Source organism: Rhea americana, unplaced genomic scaffold (assembly GCF_003343005.1).
Source record: "Rhea americana isolate MKP2758 unplaced genomic scaffold, rheAme1 scaffold_70, whole genome shotgun sequence".
In the NCBI taxonomy this organism is placed as follows: domain Eukaryota; kingdom Metazoa; phylum Chordata; class Aves; order Rheiformes; family Rheidae; genus Rhea; species Rhea americana.
In genome coordinates this window covers 637,208-663,338 of record NW_028186868.1, presented here as the reverse complement: position 1 = coordinate 663,338, position 26,131 = coordinate 637,208, and the positions used below count along the sequence as shown (strand labels likewise).

The window sequence follows — 26,131 nt, the reverse complement described above, 5'->3', positions numbered from 1 at the left end:
CAATGAGCGGTATTTTTCCATTTTCGGTAGGGTCCCTTTTATCCTTTTCTTCACTATAGCCTCTCCTTTCCCCTGATAAGTTTATTAAGTTGTTGAAACCAGATGATGATTGCCCAAATATGCCCACAGGCATATTTGACGCTAGACTCTGAAGTGAAATTCAAAAGCCAGATTCACCTGGGTTGAATGACCATGTTCAGATGACTAAGCCTGAAATTTTAATTATAGCCCAGAACAGGTTTTATGAAGTTTCACTCTTCTCGCTGCACCTGCCTCAGAAAGGCTAAGAGAACAGAGATGAGGTTTAATGCAAGTCATTGGACAAAGTAAACAACCTGAATAATTTGTGCCTGCCTTTTAATATTTTTCTAGATAAAAGTGGAAACATTTTTTGTATCTCATGTGTGGAGGGAGGTCTTTTTCAAGCATCATGGACTATGAAAATAGAAGTCAGAAAATCAGAAACATCTGCTGCACTTTGCATTTTTGGTAAAGACATGGCAACTGCAGGTGTAATAAATTACCTCTGACAAATCACCAGTGTACCTCGAGGGGGGCAGGGTGGGAAGAAAAGCCATAGAGATGTTGTAGAGTTGAGTTTTTACTTTCCACGCTTTCAGTAACAGAGYTGCTTTATAAAATCAAATACTCTGGGGAGCAGTCTCCACCCTCAGCTTTTCCCCTAGAACATCTATTTCCATGAACGTTGCCAGCACAGAGTTACCTGAACAAGCTCTTTAATACTTTTAGCATAACATCTAAAATGGCATCAAATTGGAGGGGGGGGGGGAGGAGGGAGAAAAGGAGGCAAACTAAACTACCGAGCGCACAGGCAAGCAAACAGTTTGCACAGAGTATTCCCGTGAGGCCCTCCAGGCACGACAGGGATAATCTTCGAGTAACAACGGAGGAGCAAACACCACCAACTGCCGCCGCTTGGGAAGGGCAAGACGAGCGACCGCTGCGCCCCGGCGCATGCGCACGCCCGCCGCCTGAGCGCCCAATCACCGATCGARCCTAGCGAGGCAGAGCGGCGGCCCTCGCGCCGCGCAGGCACGGCGCGGAAGGCCGAGGCATCGATCGGCCGGGCCGCCGTTGAGCGCGCGGCGGCGGAGCCGGGGGCGGGCGCGCTGGGGCGGCGCCGCGCCGACCAAAACAACGACACGCCCCGGCAGCCCTTGCGCCCGCTCCCTGTCGCCGCCACTGCCGCCCCGTAGGCCAGCTCGGAGCGCCAGGCGGGCGCGGAGAACCGCCGCTACCGCCATGAAGCTTCGCGTCCGCCTACAGAAGCGGACGGCGCCGCTGGAGGTGCAGGGGGCGGAGCCGACGCTGGGGGAGCTGCGCGCGCAGCTGCGCCAGGCCCTGCTGCCCGCCTGGGGGTACAGGTAGCCTGCGGAGCGAACCATCGCTGGCGGGTGCGGGGGGAGGGGTGGGACGCGCGCGCGGAGCCGGSGGGGCCGTACCACGCGGCGCGGGGGGGAAGGGCCGGGCCGGCCTCCCCCGGGCCGCGGCAGCGGCGCTGGTGCCCCCGTGCGGGCGGCGGGAGCGGAGGGGAAGCGGGTCCAAAATATGCTGCGTAACCGGGGTTGTGAGGGCTCGGCCGGGAGGGGTGTGCGGGGACTGCGGCTTTCTGAGAGACTCTCTGCGTTAGGCTTCATAAAAGGTTTCATGTGCGAAGAACTCATGGCAGTGTTTATAGGAGATTAAAACCCGTTAAATTAATGCAAGAGTTACCTACAGAAGAAGCTCGTTTTCTAGGAGTGAATAAACTGTTCGTATTCACAAATCTGTCATCAGGCATACCTACATTCGATAGCACTGCACTGCATACTAGTGTGGGCTGGAGAAATTCAAAGTGACTGTGTGTCCTGCCATGGTGGGTGTATTTTATAATTTATATCTGATAATGGCTTTCATGCTAACCACTTCCATGCCTATTTGATTTTTTTTTGATAATTGCTTCCCCTGAAGCATCATTTCTTATTACCCACATTTATAACTGCCATGCTGGAGGGCAGCTGCTGACCTTTTGAAGCAAACACTTTATTAATCAGAAAGCAGGATGATCGATCTGCAATAGTACCCTGTTTTTAAGTGATCTGAGTCAGTGGTTTATGTAAGGCTTGTTTTGCTAGGTTTAGTATGTTTTAATTTGGAAGGCACCTGTTTGCTTCCCTTCTTAACTGTTTTATGAGCAGTTATGGTAAATGAAGTTATACTCAGCAAGCAACTTCAGCTATTTAAAACACAGTTGGAGAGAAAAATGAGGAAATCACTTCATAGTATAGCCATTAATTTTTCCTTACTCTTCCTTTAGCGTGTAGCTATTAATGGATTAAAACCCATGGAACAGTACTCTAGCAGTGTGCAATATGTGTTTTTAACTATACATCTGGGTAAAGTTACCCAGATGCAGCTAACAGTGTCTCCTTATTTCTTTTCCATTATTTTGTAGTATTGACACACAGTTCTTGATAACCCTGAACAGCAAGGATGCCCTCACAGAAGACCAGAAGACCTTGGCTTCATATGGGATTGTTTCTGGTGATTTGATATGTTTATTACTAGAAGAAGCAGATGCAAAACCTAGCCTACCTCCTCCCTCATCTTCTACTCCTCCCCCACTCCAGAATGGTCACGAACCGTCCACCTTGATCCCCAACAAAAGTCAGGCCAGCAGACCAAAAGAAGAAAGGCAGAATGGGGTACCTGACAACCAGAAAGTTCAGGCAGAAGTTCAGAAGAGTGATGACATGGTAAGTCTGTGAGAATTGACCTTTACAGCACAGGGCAAGAAAGGAGGTATCTTACTCTGTCAGTTGCTGTACTTCATAGTATACTTTTTCATAGTATTTGGTTCTTAATGTTTTCCTGAAGTGTAGTTGATTGTTTGGGTGGAAATTTCTCTCTTTTTTTGGGGGGGGGGGCTATCCCATGGAAGTTAATTTTGGGGTTCTGAGATGTTAATGAGAAAAGATAGGTTCCACAGATGGTTGACTATACCAGCCTCATAAACGTGAGGGTGCATTGTGCCATTGACTATGGATGTGGGGGAGAAGTAGCTACAGCTCCTTTAGCTTCCATCTCCTTTTCCTGCCCCTTCCTTCAGGTGAATCTGGCCATGATTTTAATAAGCTAGTGTTTTTTATGGCTTTAAGTAGTTTTCTGGGAAAATGTAACAATACAATAAATTATATAATAAATGATGTGATTTTTAGGAGAAGAAGGGAAGCCATAATAAAGTCACTGTCATCCCCAAGTCTCAGTAAATACACTCTTTTGATGATTATTTTTCACTCTTTTGATGATTTATTTTTCAGCTATTTAAGTCTATTCTGTTTATAAAGAGTTTGAGTTATCATTTTGCTACTTGCCATGTGTGTTGACTCAGCTTAAACAAGTGGTGATACCACAGTGAGTAGATTATTCCCGTATGTATTGAGGGAATTCTCCTTAAGTTTTAATATACGGTTATCACTTTTTGTTCAAGAAGTATATGCAATAAAAAGATAGGCCGTTTTATGAAGGGCTTGCATTAGGAATATCTGAAAAAGACAAAGGCTCTGTATATAGTTCCTATTTGCACCTGGGGTGCTAGGACATGGAGGTGAAATGAGTCTGTGAAAATTGCATGGGAAATCTGTAGCATAGACATGGTGCTCCTGAAGACTGGAGTGAGTAGAGAAATAATTGTAGTGTAAATAGAGAAACAGCTTTCTGAATGAACATTTCTTTTTGTTACCCTTTAAGGCAAGATCCAGCCTAGAATTTGCTTCTGATTTAGTCCCAGAGGATGTTGATTTGGAGGAAGGTACAGGTTCCTATCCCTCTGAGCCAATGCTGTGCAGTGAAGCTGCTGATGGTGAAATACCGCATTCCCTGGAAATGCTCTACCATTCTGCTGAATGTTCTAGTGCCACTGATGCCTTGATTGTTCTAATACATCTTCTCATGATGGAAACAGGCTATGTACCTCAGGTAAGTGCAAAATCAAACAGGAAAGTCTTTGGTCAGTAGGAGAAAGCTTTAGAGTATCATGAGAACATATGGTGCAAAACATATCTGAAGCTCTACTTCTGGCTGTGTGTACGTCAGTCAGCAGCAGGGGCTGCTGAAGTATCAGCTTCTCTAATTTGCCTGACCAGTATGACTTAAGGCTAAAGACTAGAGCAGCGTTTAGGTATAGGAGAAGAGGCCTATCTCCATATTTCTTTGTCTTCATCATCTCTGGGACCCAGCTGATAACTTCCCAATTCTATCTGCTGTTGAGACTGTATAGATGTTCCTTAGGTTCAGCTCTAGGATCAGGGAGCATGTGCATTCAGTGCTTCTGTGTACTAGTAAACTAACTGTGTAAGTGTACTTGTACCTGTCCCCTGTTAAGAAAACATGCTCTCCCTTGTCTTTTCTTCATCCTGCTATTTTTTTAAATTGTTTTATATATTAAAAAGGAGTTTCACAGCAATATTTTGTATTAACATCTGTTCCTTAAGTTGAAGGAGGGTGTTATTCTTGTGCATACAGATCCATAATAACAAGTTACCTCATTCTTCAACATCAATATCTTCTCAGTGGTATCCAGCTGAAATGGTTAACAAGGCATAGGTCTGCCAAAATATTATCATCTAACTCATGTTAACTTCAGCTGAGTTCAGTTAGGCCTGGTTCCACTAACCTATATAGGTATCAAACTCGCACACAAGCATATACTGCATTATCCATATGCAGTGTATGAATTCATCTTTACCCTTTAGATTTTCAGACCTATGTTAAGTGTTTGCTAGAAGATGACTGAACATACTGAAAACAACTTGCTGTCAGTGAAAGTAGTTTAAATTCTCATGTTTTTCCTTGCAGTGAGGCTGACTAAGAACATGTATGGGGTCAGTTTAGCTGTCCTGTTGACCAACACCAATTTAATAAATGTGAACTTAGTTGCATTCCCATGGTCGGAAATATTTGTGATGAACATATTTACTGCTGGGAACGAAGTTTTTGTTTATGTTAATCAGCAGCTTTGGAAGTAGGGATGAAGACTGTTGTGAAAATTACTGAGGAAACAAAGGGAGGCTAATTGTACTTCCAAGTATGTTTTATCCCGATAAGGGATTCCAAGTGGGGATTCTCATACTGAAATTAAAAGGAAAAAATGTGAGTCCACTCAGATTTCCAAATGGTTTTGAAACTATAATCCTTCAAACCCTGTTCATAAAAGATGCAATGATACATTTTTCGTGCAGTAAGTTCATTCAGGAATTACCAAAGTTGCGAGAATGAATGACAGAATGGCGTACAGCTTTCAAAGAAATGGCCTTGAGTCTGTCTACTGAATAACCTTCCCTGTTGGAAACTGGGACAGAACACAAATTTCTCAATTTCTCCTTAGATTTGCTGTAAGGCATGAGGGAAAATATGTAATATAATTGCATGATTATATACTATCATAATACCAGTCAAATTAAATTAAAATTTAAACTGTAAGTGTAATTTTGGCGTTCCTGAACTTCCAATTCTCTTTTTGCTCTCAGTCTTGGTACATTGCTTAGGTATGGAAGTGTTATCTCTGTTTACTTTTAGGGGACAGAAGCCAAGGCAGTGTCTATGCCAGAGAAGTGGAGGGGGAATGGTGTTTATAAACTACAGTACACACATCCCCTTTGTGAAGAAGGTACTGCTGGTCTGACCTGTGTGCCTTTGGGAGATCTTGTTGCCATTAATGGTAAGCTAGTCATGTTTTCAGCCTGGATACACATTGCTGAATTTCACCATTCTTTAGGAAGTGAAACTGAAATCAGTGTTTAGAACTGCACCTTGATTATCCACATTACTGAGGTAAAAAAGATGCCACTACATTACACTGAATATTCTTGGCATTCCTTTGTCTCTGTATTAATCTTTTTTCTCTTGGAAAAAGTACAGAGCGATGCTTGGGGGGATTCAGCTGGCCTTTGCATTGTAGTATTGTAAAAATCTTTTTCTTTTCTCGTTTCATAAGAAATTTGATATACATCGCCAAATATTAAAGTAGGTATATTTGCTCCAGCAACAGTATTTTGTCTTGTTTAATGTTCTTTGCAATATTTATAAAAAAAACTTTGAGAATTTGTGTTCTCTAGTTTTAATGTATGATCTTCCTTGTCTTTCCTGAAGCACATGAACAGTATCTCTAATTATGGTCTCAAAAACTGTATTTAGTTAAAACATTTAAATCCAGAAAGTTTAGGGAAGTCTAATTTTTTTGAAGCAACTTCACTTTTTTTTTTTTTCTTATTTACTGTTTGCCCAATTCCTCATTTTTACAGAACCAGTATTAAATTGGGACTTGATTCTCATGTCAGGATACCTTTTTATTAAAGTTTTGTAGATCTATTTGTAAAACTTAAAACCAACTGTGCCCATTTGTGTAAGCACATGTATTTTCTCAGAACATGTGCACAATTTGCTCTCTAAAATTAGGATGAAATGCTTTAACCAAGTCAGGTTAAGGTTAAATTTCAGACAATGTTATAGTTACCCTGCATATAGCATTCATACAGTAAGATTGTCTGGTCTTTCAGTATATTTTCAAGTATTGGAGTTAATGTTTCTTTCATGACTTGATTGTAATCAGTGGTTCTCTGTTTACCACTTTTAGCTGCATTAAATCTCTACATGTGATAGAACTGTTGAAGGCAACACTAGGTTTTTGTCAGCAAAATATCTATTTCTTCTCTGCTGTTTTAAATACTCTTTTTTTTTTTTTTGAAAAATTTTACTTGTCCAACTGCTTTATATAATTGGATATTTTTTCCTTGATGGGGGGGGGAGGATAAAGATGAAAGAAAATAAAATGCCCTGAGGATAAGGCAGTAGTGAAGTGGTCTATGTTACCTATCAATATGGTTTTTAATTTTTAAATGTCGTCGTCTTATATTTGCAGGAACTCTAAAAATCAACAAAGAGATTAAAGGTGTGAAGAGAATACAGCTATTGCCAGCATCTTTTGTTTGCTTTCAGGAACCAGGTATGATTGAGCTATAATGTTCATAAGAGTAGATTGAAAAATAAGGCAGTGGCACAATGAGGAGGGATATGCTTCCTCAAAACCACACACACACACACACACACACACACACACACACACAGAAGTGGTTACCATTTAGGTGAGACATAACTTTGTGGTAAAAGGAATTTGGAATGTAGCCATAAACTCACATTTAGCTGTTAAAACAGTTTGAATTTCCTGGATTAGCTGAGTAAGGGAAGAACCTTGCAAAGTCTGAGTCATCTTTTGGCTCGTATGCATGTTATTTATGAGCTCCTAAATGTACGTGTTAATCTCTGAGGCAGCAGTGCGGGATTATTCTCCCCTTTTGCATGGACTTAGGCTGATAGTACCTACAGTCCTGTTATGGCACTGTAATAGTTACATTATTTTCACTGGAAAATATGTGCTGACCACATAACTCTCTCCAGAATAACTAAGGCAGGGGGAGGAGAAAAAGGCGGATGGATATGGATTCTTTGTGAGCATAGACCTGACTAGTTCTTTGTTCTCCGAAATATGTGTGAATTGATTTGTTGCTAGTTGATGCTGACTTGGTTTCCTACACTATGTCCCAGATACTGATGTGCCTGGCTAGTGAAAAGGTTGTAGAATAACTGAGCACTGAAATGTGTCCAGAATAAGAGTAGAACCTTCTGACTCCTGCTGCTTCAGTGAGCAGAACGGAAAAAATTCCAGTTGCAAAAATTAGTATTTCAGGAGTTTACAACATAGATGCTTGTTACACATGGGCTTTGAAATCTGATAAAAAACATTCTGACAGCATGAGAGCCAGTTTGTTTCTGAACAAATCAAATATTTTTCTTAATGGTGCTTTTTATGGCCAATGGAAAACCAAGACTACTTCTGACCATGGAACTGGTTTGTGGCTTGTTGCTGAATTACTGTTCCATGATTGTGATTCTATAGCTTCAGACCTGGTCCAATCAAGAGAGCTACTAAGGAATTTTAAGCCCAAATAGAAAACAGAGATTTCCTACTGCCTCTTTCTCCCACCTGCCACCTTTGCAGAACTCATGCAAATTAGAGTTCTACTTCTAAGAAAAAACAATCTCTCTGCTCTTGCATAATTTTTCATACTAACCTCCTGGAATTAAGCTTTTTGTCTCTCTGTTTTGATAGAAAAGGTTGCAGGTGTTTATAAAGACCTTCAGAAGTTATCTCGTCTCTTTAAAGACCAACTGGTATACTCTCTTCTGGCTGCTACCCGACAAGGTAAGAGAAAATATTTAAATTTTGAGCTGGTAGCACTTTTCTGAGGATGGAAAGAGTTTTCTATGCAAAGTCTCAAGGGAAAAGAGTTTGAAGCAGCTGTTCAGTGCTGGGTACATAAAGAGTAAGACTGAGATAATTCATACATTCTAAAGAAATTCGATTAATTTTCTTATTTCAAAAGTTTTACTATAATGATTATTTCCAGTTTTCAGTTTTGATTTCTCAAGATGAAAAGCTCTCTCTAGTCTCGCTTAGTAGACTGAAGTGATACGGCTGTTTTCCACACCTGATACTGAGTAAAATCATAGCACAGTAATTTTATGGCAGCAGTTCTGTAGTTTTGATCCATTTCTGTCAATGTAGAAAAATTGGTATATTTGAAAAAATGTAGAAAAAATGCATATTTTGGAGTGTAACCTCTGGAATTATGTTCTTTGTCACTGAGGGCTTGGAAAGGATGATGGAAAGCAGCCCAAACTGGTGTTTGTGAATCATAGAATCAGTAAGGTTGGAAGGGAGCTCTGGAGATCATCTAGTCCAACCACCCTGCTCAGCAGGGTCACCTAGAGCATGTTGGACAGGGTTGCATCCAGGCAGGCCTTGAATATCTCCAGAGAAGGAGACTCCACAACCTCTCTGGGCAACCTGTTCCAGTGCTCCATCACTCTCACAGGAAAGAAGTTCTTCCTCATATTCAGGCAGAACTTCCTGTGGTTCAATTTCTCCCCATTGCCTCTTGTGCTGTTGCTTGGCACCACTGAAGAGGGTCCAGCCCCATCTTCTTGACACCCTCCCTTCAGGTATTTATAGACATTGGTAAGGTCCCCTCTCAGTCTTCTCCAGGCTAAACAGGCCCAGCTCTTGCAGCCTTTCCTCATAGGGGAGATACTCTAGTGCTCTAATCATCTTAGCCTTATGTTGGACTCTCTCCAGTAGCTCCATGTCTCTCTTGTACTGGGGAGCCCAGAAAGGGACACAGTACTCGAGATGTGGCCTCACCAGGGCTGAGTAAAGGAGCAAGATCACCTCCCTTGACCTGCTGGCAACACTCTTCCTAATGCAAACCAGGATACCATTGGCTGCCTTGACTCCAAGGGCACATTGCTGGCTCATGCTCAACTTGTTGTTCACCAAAACTCCCAGGTCCTTCTCTGCAGAGCTGCTTTCCAGCAGGCCAACCCTTAGCCTGTACTGGTGCATGGGGTTATTTTTCCCTAGGTGCAGGGCTCTGCACTTGCCCTTGTTGAACTTCATGAGGTTCCTCTCTACCCAGCTTTCCAGCCTGTCCAGGTCTCTCTCAATGGCAGCACAGCCCTCAGGTGTATTAGCCACTCCTGCCAGTTTGCATCATCAGCAAACTTGCTGAGGAGGCACTCTGTCCCCTCATCCAGGTCATTGATGAAGAAGTTGAGCAAGACTGGACCCAGTACTGACCCCTGGGGGCGCCACTAGCTACAGGTCTCCAACTAGACTCTGCACCACTGATGACAACCCTCTGAGCTCTGCCTTTCAGCCAGCTCTCAGTCCACCTCACTGTCCACTCATCATCTAACCTACCCTTCCTGAGCTTGCCTAGGAGGATGTTATGGGAGACAGTGTCAAAAGCCTTGCTGAAGTCAAGTAGACAACATCCTCTGCTCTCCCCTCATCTACCCAGCCAGTCATTYCATCATAGAAGTCTATATCAGATTGGTTAAGCATGATTTCCCCATGGTGAATCCATGCTGACTACTCCTGATCACATTCTATTCCTCCATATGCCTGGAAATGACATCCAGGATGAGTTGTTCCATCACCTTTCCAGGGATGGAGGAGAGGCTGACCGGCCTATAGTTCCTTGGGTTCTCCTTCTTGCCCTTCTTGAAGACTGGTGTGACATTGGCTTTCTTCCAGCCCTCAGGCACCTCTCCAGTTCTCCATGATTTTTCAAAAATGCGGCCTGGCAACAACATCTGCCAGCTCCCTCAGTACCCATGGGTGCATCCCATCCGGGCCCATGAATTTGTGGATGTCTAGCCTGCCCAGAAGGTCTCTAATCCTTTCCTCCTCAACCAAAGGAAGGTCTTCTCTTCTCCAGACTTTCTCCCTCACGTCCAGGCTCTGGGATTCATGGAAGCTGCCCTTAGCAGTGAAGACTGAAGCAAAGAAGGCATTCAGTAATTCTGCCGACTCTGTATCCCTTGTCACCAGGGCTCCTGCCCCGTTTAGCAACGGRCCCACATTTTCCCTAGTCCTCCTCTTGCTACTGATGTATTTGAAGAAGCCCATTCTATTGTCCTAAACATCCCTTGTGAGACTCAATTCCAAAGGAAATCCAGCTGTTCCCACATAGATATTACTGTAAAAGATTTTGGCTTTCTATGTTGAAGACAATTTAGTTGAATTCCCTCTAGACTTCCTTGTAAAGAAGTTTTATGTCAAATGTATGCTTTGTATCTAATGTGTTTTTTGTGAATTGGAGCAATCTTTTTTTTCTTCATCTCTTCCAGCCTTTGTTCCGTAGTGTATGGAACGTAGAGTTTTAGGGTGCTTCTTGTACTTACAAGGACCAGTAGTGTTCATTATGAAGTGCCACTTGGCCTATTTTATGCACTTCACAAATACTGAGGGCTGCAAGAGATCTGTTTTATAAGAAGTCTCCACACAGCACTTTTAAGTGGTGCAACTGGAACAGCAAAGGGAAATGTTTTTAGGGGAAGACTGTAATATCCTTTGCTTCTTCTAGGGCTTTTGGGGATAGAGTAAACTCTGCACCATTATAGGAAATGCTTCTGCTTCTTCTACTTTGTAGCTCTGAACTTGCCAGACGTGTTTGGGTTAGTGGTCCTTCCTCTTGAGCTGAAGCTTCGGATTTTCAGACTTTTGGATGTTCGTTCAGTCATCTCTCTTTCTGCTGTTTGCCGTGACCTTTACACAGCTTCAAATGACCAACTTCTGTGGAGGTTTATATATCTGCGAGATTTTCGAGGTAATGTTGAGACACATGTTTTCTCTAATTACATCTCTATGTTAACAGAGGAATTAGGTCTGACACATTTTGGTAAGAGGTATCTCATGCAACTACTTCTATTTTTTTGAACACTGAAAGTAAATACAGTCATTTGTAATACTGACCCATAATGCAAGTGGATGCTCTCTTTTTGCCATGGAATCTACTGAGCCATTACGGATGGGCCACAGAGATCTGCCCATAATGTGATGTAGACTCTCCTTGTCTTCAACTGTTTCTCTAGCTACCTGGGCATGCTGACTATTGCAGATGTTATAGAATGGAGGGAAGAGGTATTCTTGCAAGAATCCCTCACAAGAGTTTGAAGAACTAAGATGATTAGGAAAGTGCTGTCAGAAGCTGTTGGGGTCAGTTTTTCTGGGATTTAGCTACTTACTGATTAAGTCTCAGAGGTGGTACTTTGTGTAGAACAGGATGTATGAGTAAATTATCTACTGAATGGTCCTGATGGTCCTGGAGTGCTTTCTTTTTTTTGAAGTTGCAGTGTCTCTAGTATCTCTACAAGAAATGTATTGCTCAAAAGCAATACTTTTTCTTTTTTTAATTATTATTTTCTGATTCTTCTCTAAGTGCCCAAAATAACTRTGGGCATCTTTGCCATGAATGTTACCAAAAAGTAAGAAATTACTCTTTTTAATTTTTGCTTCTCTTTGTAGATCCTATTGCAAGGCCTCGTGACACAGACTGGAAAGAAGTAGGTAGCTACTTGATATCATCTCTCTGAGATAGTCTTCATGTGCTAATTTGAGGATATAGCTTAAGCTTTGGGAGGTGATGACTTAGAGAACATCATACTTAATGTAAAATTTAACCCAGTGTATACAGTAACGTTGGTCAGAGTAGGAAAAAATAGCATCAAAATCTCACAGGGCATGCTTAAATCATGGAGAGGGGTCTTCTAGAGACGCATTTGGAAGACAGTGGAACTGTTCTGGGCTTTAAGACTGGTGAGGAGTGCTTTTCTGACAAGTTCTGAAGAACTGAACACAAGTGCTGAAGTTGGAACACAGAACACTTCTAGAGCTTTAAAATACCTTTGTTTCTGCCTGCAGCTGTACAAGAAAAAATTGAAACAGAAGAAGGACGCCTTAAGATGGAGGCATACGATGTTTCTGCCCCCTACACCTCATCCGATCCCCTTTCATCCCAACCCATTCTATCCTAATCCCTTTCCTCCCAACCCCTTTCCATCAAATCCAATTTATCCTCCAATGATCATTGGTGGAGAATATGATGAGAGACCAACACTTCCATATGCTGGAGACCCAATTAACTCTCTCATTCCTGGCCCAGGGGAAGCACCAGGCCAATTTCCTCCATTCAGACCACATTTTGACCCAATTAGCTCCTTGCCTGGAGCAAACCCTACACTTCCAGGACGAGCTGGTCCCAGTGACAGGTTTCCACCCAGACCCAGCCGGGGCCGCCCCATGGACATTCGCCGTGCGTTCATTTGACTGCTGTTTTCTTCCTAAGTGAGTTTTCTGGTTTCTGAGCTTGCTTTCTAACTGCAGGAGATTGCAAAATGCAGGCACTAACATCTGCCTTCTCTTCAGATTGTGGCAAGAATGTGTGTGCATGGTTATGTCTCACCCACAAAGGCTGGATTTGTTTATGCTCTAGTGGTACTGCACCATCTAGGACTAAGGTCTGTTTGGTAAAGAGCTGTGACTTAGAACAGTTTGTGCTGTTTTTTTCCCTTCTCTCTAATCATCTGTGAAGTGCTACTTAGAGACCAGAAGTCTACTGGCCTAACACTTGCTGCATCAGATAAAGAGCACTTTAAATACAAATCTTATATTCGTCTGTCTTATTTCAAGAATTTTATTAACTGGCTAGTGCAAATGACTTTGTTTCAACTCTACCTGGCTAACAGTCTTAACAAAAAAACTATCATGTTCTACATAGAATATGATTCTACCACTGTTACATCGGTAGATGTGAGTTCATAACATTTTTTCAAAGATGACACTTTCTTTTCCCTTTTATTTTTTACTAGGTAAAAAGCATTTTTGTTGATACTTAATACACAAAGAATACAAGGAAGGGATATTCTTTACAATGGAAATATTAGAGCACGAACCAGTTCATTTTACAAACAACTGAGTAAACTCATGCTACAGTGCAACTCAAAAATCTGAACAGAAGCAATATTACAAAGAACCAGCAGCAAAACGTTTGTGTTTCTCCTTGTTTGGACAGATTGACTTTGGAAAGAAGGAGTTGTAATACATAGCTGCATTTTCTGTGTATGAACTAAAGCTAGTGCAAAAATAAATCTTCCTGCCTAGCTTGCTTAATGCAGTAAATAGGCTGAAGTGGTTGAAGTGGAAGCAGGGTTACAGCAGGGAAAGCAGAATGGGTTCTTCACAGCAGTAAATTGCATTTAATTCCATTACTGCAGTATCAAAATATATCTTGCCAGAGAGAAACATGTCTTAGCATGTTATCAGCACCTTGCAAATGTTCTCTTAGTAGCTAATGGACAACTAACAAGACCATTGTTAAATATTCTAATGAGATCTGCAGTCCAATGCTGAAACTGAATTAAAGGAAAACTGGAATGATTAAATTTTTGCTAGAGCTTTTCATTTCTTTCTTTCTTTCTTTTTTTCTCCCTAACATGGATTGATCTCAGTATTTCTGAAAAAGTAAATGATACTGATGATGACTGTTGTGACAGCTGATGCTTGTTTATTTCCTTAAATCCTTTTGGAATTCAARTAGTGGAAATAGAATGACATTTCCTATTAAATATGAGCTGTTTTGTCAGTAATACTTACCAGATAATATTTCAGTGATTCTCATCAGCTGTCTGGTAGTTGTGAAGTTTTACCATTAACTCCAGTGAGGTCAAACATAACATTTTATCTTGCTATCAAAAGCTGTATTTCTTTCCTCCTTTCTTACATCCCAGCAATGGATACCACTGCAAATCCTGTCATTATTAATTGCCCAAGAATATGTATCCGTAGAGTTTGAAGATACTGATTCCCCTTTAGTACCAAGACTAGCCTTAATTTTTAACATTTACCTGTACTGGTTAAATTGCCTTATTCCAATACAATTTTCACTTAAGTGAAATGTATAGTCAAGCCTATTAGCTAACAATGGTTCTTTATATTCTACTGACTATAAAAAGGAGGAGGGATATCTGGGCTGCATTGGTGTTGTACCTTTCTGCCCTTGTCATGAGTGCTTTAGAAATGTATCTATAATATTCATAAAGGCACACAGCTTTAATTAGTACAAGAATTTGCTTGTAGATTATTCTCTTCACTTTTTCAGGTTATTTCTGGGATCAGTGATGTCTCTGTGTGTGTGAGAGACATTAGTCTCAGGTGACGTTGGTACCAGTGTTACCTCATGTTGCTAGTGCCTTGATGACATTCACATTGCCTACTCTGCTGACATGCTGTGCACTGCTCTGGAGTTGGACCCTTTCTGCCTTGAAGGCAACTGGGTCATTCTCCCCCAGGCTAATGCCACAGATTACATTTACACTGGATTTTGTCAGATGGATGCTTGTTTATCAAGAAATGAACTGAGCTTGAAATGAACACCCTACTGAGTTACCTGAAGGTATTTCTTCTCTTTTATTCATTGTTCCCGTGTGTTCTGGTGAAGGCCCTGTGAGCCAAAGATGAAAGAATCTGACTTATCCTCAACTGCCCAGTTCTCTATAAACAGTTTTGTTAATAATTCATAAACAAGATATGAAATACAATGTGGACATCTCATGGACAAGGTACAGAATTAGAAGGCAAAACAGGAAATGTTTACAAATTAGTTATTTACTTTGATAATTTGCCAGTTCCTAAAGCAGATTATGTGTCATTGTCATTTGTGACTTCTCCAGAAGAAGAAACCACAAAAAATGAAATGCTTAAAAATAGTACAACTACAATCATCAGAGCAGGATTGCTCTTCTCAGTCTTAACCTTATATAAGACATTTAACTGCATGGGAACAGAAGTGATAACTACCTCTCAAAATACCACACCTAGATATTTTAAGAAAGTCAAGACTAAGTGTATCTAAATAGCGAAATGGAGATTTTTTTTTCTAGGTGGATATGAGTAAGTGTCTTAGCTGCATCCCAACTCTTTGGGCCAGATCCTAATACACATGCCCATTCATGTTTCCTGGTCTCCAGGTGAAGAAAATTTAATTTTGCAAGGCAAAAGAGAAACCAAGCATGCTCTGACCAGAAGCTCAGTTTTGAGAGCAGCGAGACAAAGATCCCCAAGGCATGCTGTGGAGAGTGTCTGCCCTGTGTTTTAAATGTAATTTCTATTCACCAACTTCTCTGTCCTCTTACTGACAGCCACCTAACTCCACATGAAATATTTTGTTACTTAAATATCTTACGGGTCTACTTAAGTTCTTTCATAAAATGGAGACTACACGTTTTGTATTTCCACTCTCTTTTGCTTCATTAGATTGCAGGGATTTAGAAGGAGAAACTGCATCAAAGACAATAACCCAAGCAGCTGATGTTGTGTTTGTGAATCTGCTGCTAGCTGTAACATCTGATGGGTGGAGACCATAGGTGTAGACTGAAGTTCAGTGTACTGTTGAAACATCTTTTCATCAACATCAAAACTTTAGGAAGCTTCATTATTTTGACTTAGGAATTCAGTTTAGTGTGTTCATTAAAGCACTTTTGTGGATAGAACTGAAAATACTTTTCAGGAGCTATAGGAGTAACCAAGCTAAGTTGATAGTGGATTTTGCTTTTACTTATTTTTGCAAGCTGGAGCAAGCAGGAAGGGAGATGCCATTCTCTTTGCTTACCCCTTGAAAGATGGCAGCTCTCCTGTTGCAGTGGTCAGTTGGAGGAGAGCCCTGCTGTGTTCATCTGCAGCATCAAGTGATCCAACCTATGGTTTCAGTGTTTAACTGGGGTTGCTTTAAAGAGCTATGACATGCTAGTCATTATTTATTTTTTTTCATGGATTCCGTTGGGAAGAGAGATGTAAGGTTTGGGGGTTGGAGCAATTGAGGATTCTGGTAATCAACTTTTATTTTTGTCTGTGCATCCCTGGTGTATCCTGCAAACATTTAGCAGAGATGGGGATAAGCCATGCTGAGGGAAGTGTTAGAGAAGGAAATCCTCTCCCACCAGGGTTGTATTACCTCCTCTCCGTATAGTGGAGCCTGTTAATCTGCTATTGTTCTTGCCAGTGAGATAGTGTTTGCTCAAGGCCATTTGTCACTCTTTTATTGCTCCTGGAGACTGCAAAACAGCAGGGTCTGTTTTCTTTCTCCTGTAATGACATGCATTATGACGCTACATTGTAAACTGCTTAGCAAACCTGGAAGCACAACTTAGACTTTAAAAAAAAATAAAAAAAGAAAAAAAGAAAAAAGATAAATCATCAGGGAATAAGGTGGTTCTTTAATACTGAACTTGAGATATAAATCATTGATCCAGATGAGTACCTTGAGAGCCTTCCAGCCTGGAAAAGCTATGCAAATTGCTTGCCTGAAAGTGCACAGGTCACAAAAGCCATTATGTGTGTAAAGGCCTGTTGAGGGTAGGTTATACTACATCCAGACTGGATCTAGATGTTCATTACAAGGGCTGTGCAGAAAGGAATTGTTTGTTTGGCTTCATTCCCACCATGATCTGTGAATCATAAGATCCAGGATGGCAAATGCTGCTGTTGCTGTTGCTGCTTTCAGGATCTCCCTGTTTAAGTGACAGCAAAGATCTGTGTCATTGTCTGGAAAAATTTTTACTTACTTACTTCCATTGGTATTCCTAAGTGTAACTCATGGGGAGTTGCAAAGGGAGATGCAAAGTCAAAAGTCTTGCCTTGAAGCTGCATGCAAAGTTTGTGACCAAGCTATGTGACAAAACCTGAAAAAAATTTGAGGCTTGCCTGCCTCCCCATAGAGACCTGCCTCATGTCTGTCAGACGGTGGTATGGGAATTGGTGTTTGCATTACATATATTATAAACACAGCTACCTCAGTTCAAGGGGTAGATTCTCTTGGCTAATAGAAATAGCCATAGCTATATTAATTTACACCGTTTTTTAAATTCCAAATGTAGCTTGTGTCATTCCTGTTTTTGCCATGACCCAGTCCATATTTGTGCTCAAATGCTACTTCATTCTGTATTAGAGGCTTGGAGGGCAAGTACACCAGGCAAAGAAATACTGTTTTCCTTCCATCTCTCACTTCTCCAGAAGAATAATCCCTGCGATTGGTGAGGGAGGATATTTAATACTGATCATTACCTGTTTGGGTCAATCGTGCATGACCTCCCATTCTAAACTACATACACCCGCATGTTTATATGGGTATGTTGCCTTCCCATTGCCTGGAGTCACTGGATCTACCCTGACTCATCTTATTTCTAAATGCTAGTTTTCCGGTTCTGTCACGGGTCTGTCACCTTGTGTTCATTTTGCACTCACTCCAGTGAAGTCAGTGGGAGTTCAAGGAGGGAGACAGGATTTCACTCCCATCTCTCTATCCATTTTGTATTATGGAACACTCAGCACACGAGTATGTGCACTTCATCAGCTCTGCTATTAATTGTGCTTGTTCCTGGGGGACACATTTACCAGATGTGACCGAGTCACCAAAGTACTTGGAGTTTAGTTGTGTTTTATCTGGAATTTGTGTGAACTGTGGATGTGAACTCTGTGGTGTTTCTGGGGGCAGGGGAAGAGGTTGTTTTTTTTGTGTGGAAGGCCCATTTCTCAGGTTATTTTTGAGCTAAGGCTCCAGGGTTAGAACATGACATTTTTCTCTCAGAACTCAAGAATCACATGCAGGGAACATAAATGCAAGGCATGAAACAGAGATATTTTAACTGCTATGAGCAGAGAGAACTGGAGCAGACCTGCAGTCCATCTGGGTGCTCTACTCATGTGGTCTGTGGCATTTACTGACGCCTGGTACCATATTTTCCTTGAATGTAGTTTTGCTCTGAAAAGTGACTTTTTATCAAGTTGGTATCATGAAGTTCCACAATTCACACTCTTCCTAAGCTCAGGCATGCTCATTTTATCAGTCAATGAATACTTACTCTTATCGCTATCTTTGCAGTCTGTTTCTAAAATCAGCCTATGTTCTTTTTAGCTCAGCTTCAGCAAGGGTTCTGTAATTGCAAGTTAACAATTGTATTGACTATATACAAATAAAATCTAGTTTGCGCTGTCATAACTGTGTTGACTCCACAGGGGTTAGCAGGAGTAAAATTTGCTTTACAACTCAGTTATTCGAGCAGATGTGATTCTGAGTATTCACACAGAACAATGAAATAGTGCCACTTTTATACAGTCACTTTTCAGATTGTTATTAGATTTTTTTCCTTTGTAATTAAAACAACGATAGGTTTCTAAATTCCTTTTACCCAGGTATTCGTTGAAATCTTTGTGTGAGTTGCTAGATACCATTGAGTATATTCCAGGATGACATCAGGTTAGGTTGATACGAAGAGTGAGAGCTGACATAAGCACAGATCTGACTACAAGGCTGTTAGTCAGAAAACAGGCTAGCAAATGATTTCCTCAGATTGCGGATGGTCTCAGCTTTTGCTTCATCTTCATTGGCATTTCCCCGCTGAGATGATTCAGATATGCTGAAGGTGTTTGTCAGGGACTGTGATTTGCTGAAACAGAAAAGGGAGTTGACAGTTAGATTCAGGAGAAGAAGGTGATAGTTCAAAGCTGGTTACTGATGCCTTGTGTTCCATCACGCTGACAGATTCAAGGATAAAAGGAGAGGTAAGCAAGGGGAAGCTCCATATGCAAAGACAACTAAGAATTTTTAGGGTGCTAGTGGCTCCAGTAGTCATAGTTCAGGCTGGTAAGGGGTTTATTTTAAGGGGTTTAAACTTTAAAAACATACAATTGCCATTTGGTGCTACTGTTTTGACAAACAGTTAAGGCATTTCACTACTAACACAGAAGAAAAGACACACTGAAAGCCACCTTTCTCTCATCAGCCACACCATGAATGGTTGTCCTCTCCTCTCAAACGTGAGAGCAAAAGGGGCTGGACAAGTGGACAAAATTGCTCACTAAAGAATTTTGTGCAGCTCCTGCATTCAGCAAACAGTACAGGAATGACTCTTGTCAAGCTTTCTGGCCAATAATGTGATGATTACAGTCTGCAAGGGATATATACGCTGCTGGGAAGGTAGTTGCTGTGTTAATATGGCCAATGGCAAGGCACACAATTAACAGTAAGTGCATGAGCAGGAGAAAGAATGTGAAATCTTAAGAGATGTAAAGTACAGCTTGTTCTTCCTGACAGCAGTTCAGTGGTGGCCTGTGTTACATCCAGGCATTTGTACCTCTCAGGTCACTCACAGTTGTGGAGGTCTATGACCATGGGGACTCATGCCTGAAAACAGGTGATGTGCAGTTTGTGCCAGGTCAGGGTCTTTTAACAGCCCAATTTTGATATCTGTGGATGTAATGGCCTAACAGAAGACCTACTTCAGATGTGGGTGTGGAGTGGCCTGCTGCTTGGACACGTCAGTGGGGCTTGGCTGGCTAGGAGCCCGGCCTTGAGCAGGAGGTCTAGGCTGCTGTGGTGGAAAGACACCTGGCTTGGAAGCCTGCACTGGGGAGGACCCAGTTGCTGATCGGACTTGCTGTGGAGATCCAGGTGATCTTTGTTGCTGAGGTGAAGTGGACTGGGGACTCTGAGGCTGCTGTCCTTGTGGAGAAAGCCGTTGCTGGGGTGGTGCAGTTGTCCGTGGAGGCTGAGATCCCTGAGGTTGGCGTGGTCCACCTGAAAGGGACGTGTATGCATAGATATGAGGAGGTGCATTCGATGGACAGCAAGCAAGGAGTATCTACATGGAGGAATGGGATTTGCTAAGGGGAGAGACTATACAGAGTAGCATCATGCAGAAAGATAAGGCAAGTCCTCTTTTATGGGCCTATCACTGGTTTCATGCCCACATTTCTAAAGTTGTTGCAAGCCCATTTCTCTGCCTCCCTCAACACTAAGAAAGCTTTGCTGCCCTCTGCACAGAGAGAGACACTTCAGGGTGCTATACTCTTCCATGTAACTAATCTTTCTTATGCCTGGCAAGCACTGCCTGCAACAAGGAGGAAGACTCACTTTCAATTCAGAAAGGAAAGCTGAATCTGCTGGTTTGGGTCAGTAGTCCCTTCCTGGGGCCAGTGGTTTGATATGAAACTACACCCTCTTACTACGTGCACCTCTATCCAAGCAATACAAACAGCAGGTGGCTTCAGCCATTTTGGTAACAGACCTTCAAAACAGAGACTGGACTGAATTTTTTAACTACTGTACCCACACACTACTTGCTGTTGACAAACAGAAGTATACAAGAATAACCAGATCGCACAGCTCATTCCTCATTGTTAAAGATGCAGACGAAGGCTATGCTACTGCTGAGGTCTCGGCCTGAGGTTAAGCTAACTGAACAGGACATGGAAAACTCATGGATGTGAAATTGCTGCATCTGACAAATAACAGCGAGAAAAGCTGACAAAATATACAGATAGCACTTTGAGGGATCGCTAGATTTCACAGGTGGTCAAGGGGATGTTTGGTGAAAAATGGCCAAACTTCATAGATAATTGAAGGGGAGTACTGGGGACATCTGGGAGAGTTGGCCCTTGAAAGGCCAACATTGCCTAGGTAGCCATATCAGTAATACCATGTAAGGCCAAAATTACCTAGGTAGCATTGTCAGAAATACAAAATCTTGGATATAGCAAAACTGGGACCAATGGGGAAAAAGTAATTATGGGTGGGTGTTTATTTGGGAAGATACTGGAGTGGGAAAAGGGAGGAACAAGTGTGGCAAAAAGGAGGGTCTAGAGAAAAAGGGATGATAGGATACATGAATTACATGCTTGGTGCAGCCTGGGGGTACATGCCCTAGGCAGCCCTGTGCTTTATCACCACAGCCTAAATCAGGACAATAAACCAAACCACATGAGTCAAACCTGCTTCTGCTGTCAGAAGGGCTTGCGGGTGTGCTTTTCCTTCCTGACAGGGAAACATTTGGACAGATGGATCAGGCACCCTGTTGCTGGTGGCTGTTCCAGGCCTGACAGCACCAGCATCTTCCCAACACTTCCTAACGTAGGTAGCCACTACAGCTTTGTGCAAAAGCAAGCACCCTGCCCAGAWTCCTGCTCCTGTGCCAGTTCAAGCAGCTTTGCACTGCTGAGTTAAGCTCTAGCTGTGGTATCAACTAGATCTGTATCAGATTTTCACTCTGCTTTCTGAGTTGCTGCGGAATATAGTTGCTGCGGTATCTCTCACAGTCCCCTGTCATGAGTCCTAAAGAACTGTACCTTGGGGAGGAGGCCGTGGTTGGGACAGTTGTCCAAGCTGAGGTCCAGGCTGAGATTTCACTGACTGAGGCTGAACTTGTGGAGGCTAGAGGAAAAAAATCCATTCCAGTTAATACGAGGTCTCCAAGGAGAAGCCCAGCATTAATATAGGAACTGCAGAGTTCTGAAGTATTCCTTAAATACACACACACACACACACACACACACACACACACACACACACTCGCTCGCTCAGCATCTGGCTGGTAAAATCTCATGGGACTAAAATGGAGAGCTGAGTAATAAAAAACACAGAACTGTTTGCTCATAGGGAATAACAATGAAGTTACAATTTAAAATGTGTTTTAGGCAATCAGGAATTGCCAAATGCATCAGACCCAAGGATCACTTAGTTCCATCTCCCATTTTGAACAGTTGCCAGCACCAGATGTTCCAGAGGAAGTAGAAACAAACCATGGAAACATATATGGAGTAATCATCTCTTTATCCTAAGGGGTCTCAACTCAATTGCTAATAAATGTGGGCCCTGAAACATGAAGTTTACTATCATCTGCTCCACAAAATCTTTGCAACTTTGTTTTGATATTGACACCCAGGCCCTTTGAATCTTGGCCAGATATCAGCTTCACTGACCTTCTATGGCTTGAGTTCTGCTGTCTAATTACATGGTGAATTAAAAGGCATTTCCTTCCCATGATTTCCCACTTCTTAACTTCATTGTTTTGTTCTGAGTTTGAGAATAGTTCTCACAATCTGCCTTTACTAGGCCATTCATTATTTTGTAAACCTTTATTGCCCTCTTTCTCATTTACCTCCTTTATAAAGCCAACAGATTCAATCCCTTTAGTACCTCCATATGAATGTTTCCAGGCCTCTTATCATTTTCATCACCCACTTTTTATTCCCAGCTTTGTGATTCCTTCTGCAGATGTCTGAGGTAGTCCCACCTATGTTATTTCAGACAAAGGAGTATCTTGGTTATACATATAAATCACCAGCTCATTTCATGTGCATCCTTGACCCAGGAAACTACAGGCCAGTCAGCCTCTCCTCCATCCCTGGAAAGGTGATGGAACAACTCATCCTGGATGTCATTTCCAGGCATATGGAGGAATAGAATGTGATCAGGAGTAGTCAGCATGGATTCACCATGGGGAAATCATGCTTAACCAATCTGATATAGACTTCTATGATGRAATGACTGGCTGGGTAGATGAGGGGAGAGCAGAGGATGTTGTCTACTTGACTTCAGCAAGGCTTTTGACACTGTCTCCCATAACATCCTCCTAGGCAAGCTCAGGAAGGGTAGGTTAGATGATGAGTGGACAGTGAGGTGGACTGAGAGCTGGCTGAAAGGCAGAGCTCAGAGGGTTGTCATCAGTGGTGCAGAGTCTAGTTGGAGACCTGTAGCTAGTGGCGCCCCCAGGGGTCAGTACTGGGTCCAGTCTTGCTCAACTTCTTCATCAATGACCTGGATGAGGGGACAGAGTGCCTCCTCAGCAAGTTTGCTGATGATGCAAACTGGCAGGAGTGGCTAATACACCTGAGGGCTGTGCTGCCATTGAGAGAGACCTGGACAGGCTGGAAAGCTGGGTAGAGAGGAACCTCATGAAGTTCAACAAGGGCAAGTGCAGAGCCCTGCACCTAGGGAAAAATAACCCCATGCACCAGTACAGGCTAAGGGTTGGCCTGCTGGAAAGCAGCTCTGCAGAGAAGGACCTGGGAGTTTTGGTGAACAACAAGTTGAGCATGAGCCAGCAATGYGCCCTTGGAGTCAAGGCAGCCAATGGTATCCTGGTTTGCATTAGGAAGAGTGTTGCCAGCAGGTCAAGGGAGGTGATCTTGCTCCTTTACTCAGCCCTGGTGAGGCCACATCTCGAGTACTGTGTCCCTTTCTGGGCTCCCCAGTACAAGAGAGACATGGAGCTACTGGAGAGAGTCCAACATAAGGCTATGAAGATGATTAGAGCACTAGAGTATCTCCCCTATGAGGAAAGGCTGCAAGAGCTGGGCCTGTTTAGCCTGGAGAAGACTGAGAGGGGACCTTACCAATGTCTATAAATACCTGAAGGGAGGGTGTCAAGAAGATGGGGCTGGACCCTCTTCAGTGGTGCCAAGCAACAGCACAAGAGGCAATGGGGAGAAATTGAACCACAGGAAGTTCTGCCTGAATATGAGGAAGAACTTCTTTCCTGTGAGAGTGATGGAGCACTGGAACAGGTTGCCCAGAGAGGTTGTGGGGTCTCCTTCTCTGGAGATATTCAAGGCCTGCCTGGATGCAATCCTGTCCAACATGCTCATGGTGACCCTGCTGAGCAGGGTGGTTGGACTAAATGATCTCCAGAGGTCCCTTCCAGCCTCAACCATTCTGTGATTCTATGAATCTAATTCCCTGCTTCTCCTTTGTCAACCCAGCCACAGGCTGAGCAGTGGTTTTCATTAGCCTGTTTACAAAAATGTCTCTCTCAAGCTGTATGGTTAGCTTAGACTGTGCAAGATAGAGATTGTTTATGTTCACCTCCTACTCTCTACCCCTACTTCAATTTACCTTTCAATCTTCAATATGCAGTTTCATTTGCTGTTAAGGTGACTTACCAAACTTAGCTCTGTCGGTTGTTCTTCCCTGTCCTCTCTGGTCCTGACTAACCCAAATAAGTTGGTGACATCTGCACTTTTTTCTCTCTCACTGCTTACTCTTTTTGACAGATATTTTAACAAACAGATTAAGCAACACAGAATTGTTGCACAGAGGGACTGTCCAAGGTTAACAAAAGTCTGAGTAAGCCTTTTACAYAAAATTGTTTATGAAAGCAAGGGAAGCTGGAGACAGATAGGCTGGTACGCACTGGATTATTTACATGGAGAACACAATGATAAAGGGGTTGTTGAGGCTCTTGGAAGGTCAGGATTGGCTAGAGAATAAGCTAAGTGATTCCGGAAATGGGAAGAAATGTTTCATAGTTGGAAGCAGAGAGATGAGTTTCAACTGACTAACATGAACGGGATGAGATTGCCAGCCCATCTTGTACACTCTTTATCTGGGACTTGCCAAATAGATGGTGGGGAAAACCTGGGAACTTTCCATTCATGGCTTCTAGTCCTTGGGACACTAAACATTCTCTTGATATTGGTAGAAATTTGCTGTCCTAGTACTGAGACACATCCTGACTAGACCAGCCAGAGAAAGGGAATCAGATCTCATCTTCACCTCTACTGTCTATCCCTACAGCCAACCCAAGGCCTCTCAGAGATACAGGCAAAATGGGATTTCAAGCCTCAGTGATGAAGGATTAGGGTAGGGGACAGCCGAAGGTATTTGTCCATTGGAAGGGAAACAACAAAGGGAAGGAATGAAGCTGCAGCAGGGAGCTGGGGAGAGAACACCAGTTGTAACCATGTTGTAACCATGAAAAGAAGGTTGTCATTAACATCTGTCCCACTGGGGGCTCAATGAGCCCAATTATTGACATGACAGGACCTGGTTTAGTATCCTGAATTCCCCTCTGTGCACTGTTTGCAAGAATTAAAATGAAAATCTCTCTTATCTGCATCTTTATCAGAGGCCAGTTTCTGCTCCACAATGAAACTTTGCCTCTTTCTCCCTATGTACTTACTTTACTTAATGGCTCTCATCTGCTTCCTCATCTGAAGCTTTGTGACAGTCTGGTTACATTATTTTGACAGATTGCCTATTATCTACCACTTTATGAAAGGATTCTCAAAGAGATGATGGGGAAAGAATCAAAAGGACATTTGAATGGGACATTCATTAGAATGGGACATTCTTCTTTGCAAAAAACTGTAGTAGATGCTCTTAAGCCATAATTCTGACAGCTTATTAGTGTTTTATATTATTCTTTAAATCATTTTTTGAGATGACTAGTATAGTCCATAGCTTACTTGTCTATATTTTTTGCATTACTTTTATAACCTTTATAAACACAGATTTTGTATTTGTTACACACCAGTCCACTGGAGCAATAACTGTTTTTAATGAAATTGTACTTTTTGCTTGGCAGCTGAGTCGCTTCCTAAATTCATTTCATTGGATAAAGCCATCTGTGTCTGGGGACTCAATAATTTTAAAGAATATCAGTGTCACTGATTTAATCTTTTTTTTTCTCTCTCCAACTCCCCTATCTTTATTATCAGGAAAAACTATATTTAGCTGAAGAAGTTCCCCACTTTCAGCAATTAAATCTGCTAGAGTCACAACACTGTCTCTGTTGTCCTTCTTTTAACTTCCGCATTAACTTCTGATGATCCATAGAGGCCACCAATTCTTTGGTAAGGTTCCTTCTTCTGATAAACTTAAAGGATTTGTTTCGTTCTTCTTTCTATTTGCTCTTTAAAATCCATTCTATCCTTTTTAAGTTGCCTTTTWTTACTTGTACAATATTGGCAATAAAGATCTTCCTAAATGTCAGATTTCCAAATTTGGAAGTTGTTTTTCTGTGTGTCTTCAACATAATCTTTTACTTTGCCACGTAACACTAGAAGTTAATTTCTTGCATTCTTGGTTCAGGAGCAGATCAGAAATGTATATAGGCCTTC

General features: G+C 42.2%; 2 protein-coding genes across 4 annotated transcripts in view; one reads left to right on the top strand and one right to left on the bottom strand.

Moving 5' to 3' along the window:
* Positions 1-1,124: 1,124 nt before the first annotated feature.
* On the top strand, positions 1,125-13,842 carry FBXO7 (F-box protein 7). Of its 2 annotated transcripts, XM_085321675.1 has the most exons (10): positions 1,125-1,385; positions 2,456-2,756; positions 3,751-3,978; positions 5,578-5,719; positions 6,920-7,003; positions 8,168-8,260; positions 11,052-11,228; positions 11,927-11,964; positions 12,323-12,745; positions 13,270-13,842. In XM_085321675.1, exons 1-9 carry the CDS (start codon positions 1,264-1,266, stop codon positions 12,725-12,727), a joined length of 1,590 nt encoding a protein of 529 aa, XP_085177801.1. In that variant the 5' UTR covers positions 1,125-1,263; the 3' UTR covers positions 12,728-12,745; positions 13,270-13,842. The 2 variants fall into 2 exon arrangements, with proteins under 2 accessions (XP_085177801.1, XP_085177800.1); XM_085321674.1 differs by having other exon boundaries at positions 12,323-13,842.
* Positions 13,843-18,683: 4,841 nt separating this feature from the next.
* Positions 18,684-26,131, bottom strand: part of SYN3 (synapsin III) — a 183,467-nt gene continuing 176,019 nt past the window's right edge. For both annotated transcript variants that reach the window (XM_085321673.1, XM_085321672.1), the window contains 3 exons: positions 21,578-21,662; positions 19,733-20,030; positions 18,684-18,900 (listed from right to left, as the gene is read on the bottom strand). In XM_085321673.1, coding sequence (XP_085177799.1) covers positions 18,768-18,900; positions 19,733-20,030; positions 21,578-21,662 — 516 coding nt within the window. In that variant the 3' untranslated portion in view covers positions 18,684-18,767. The remainder of the gene's footprint in view (positions 18,901-19,732; positions 20,031-21,577; positions 21,663-26,131) is intronic.

Coding starts and splice junctions, on each gene's coding strand:
- FBXO7 (XM_085321675.1), top strand. CDS start 1,264: ATGAAGCTTCGCGTCCGCCTACAGAAGCGGACGGCGCCGCTGGAGGTG. Junction 2,757..3,750: donor TTCAGAAGAGTGATGACATG/GTAAGTCTGTGA, acceptor TTACCCTTTAAG/GCAAGATCCAGCCTAGAATT. Junction 11,965..12,322: donor GTGACACAGACTGGAAAGAA/GTAGGTAGCTAC, acceptor TTCTGCCTGCAG/CTGTACAAGAAAAAATTGAA.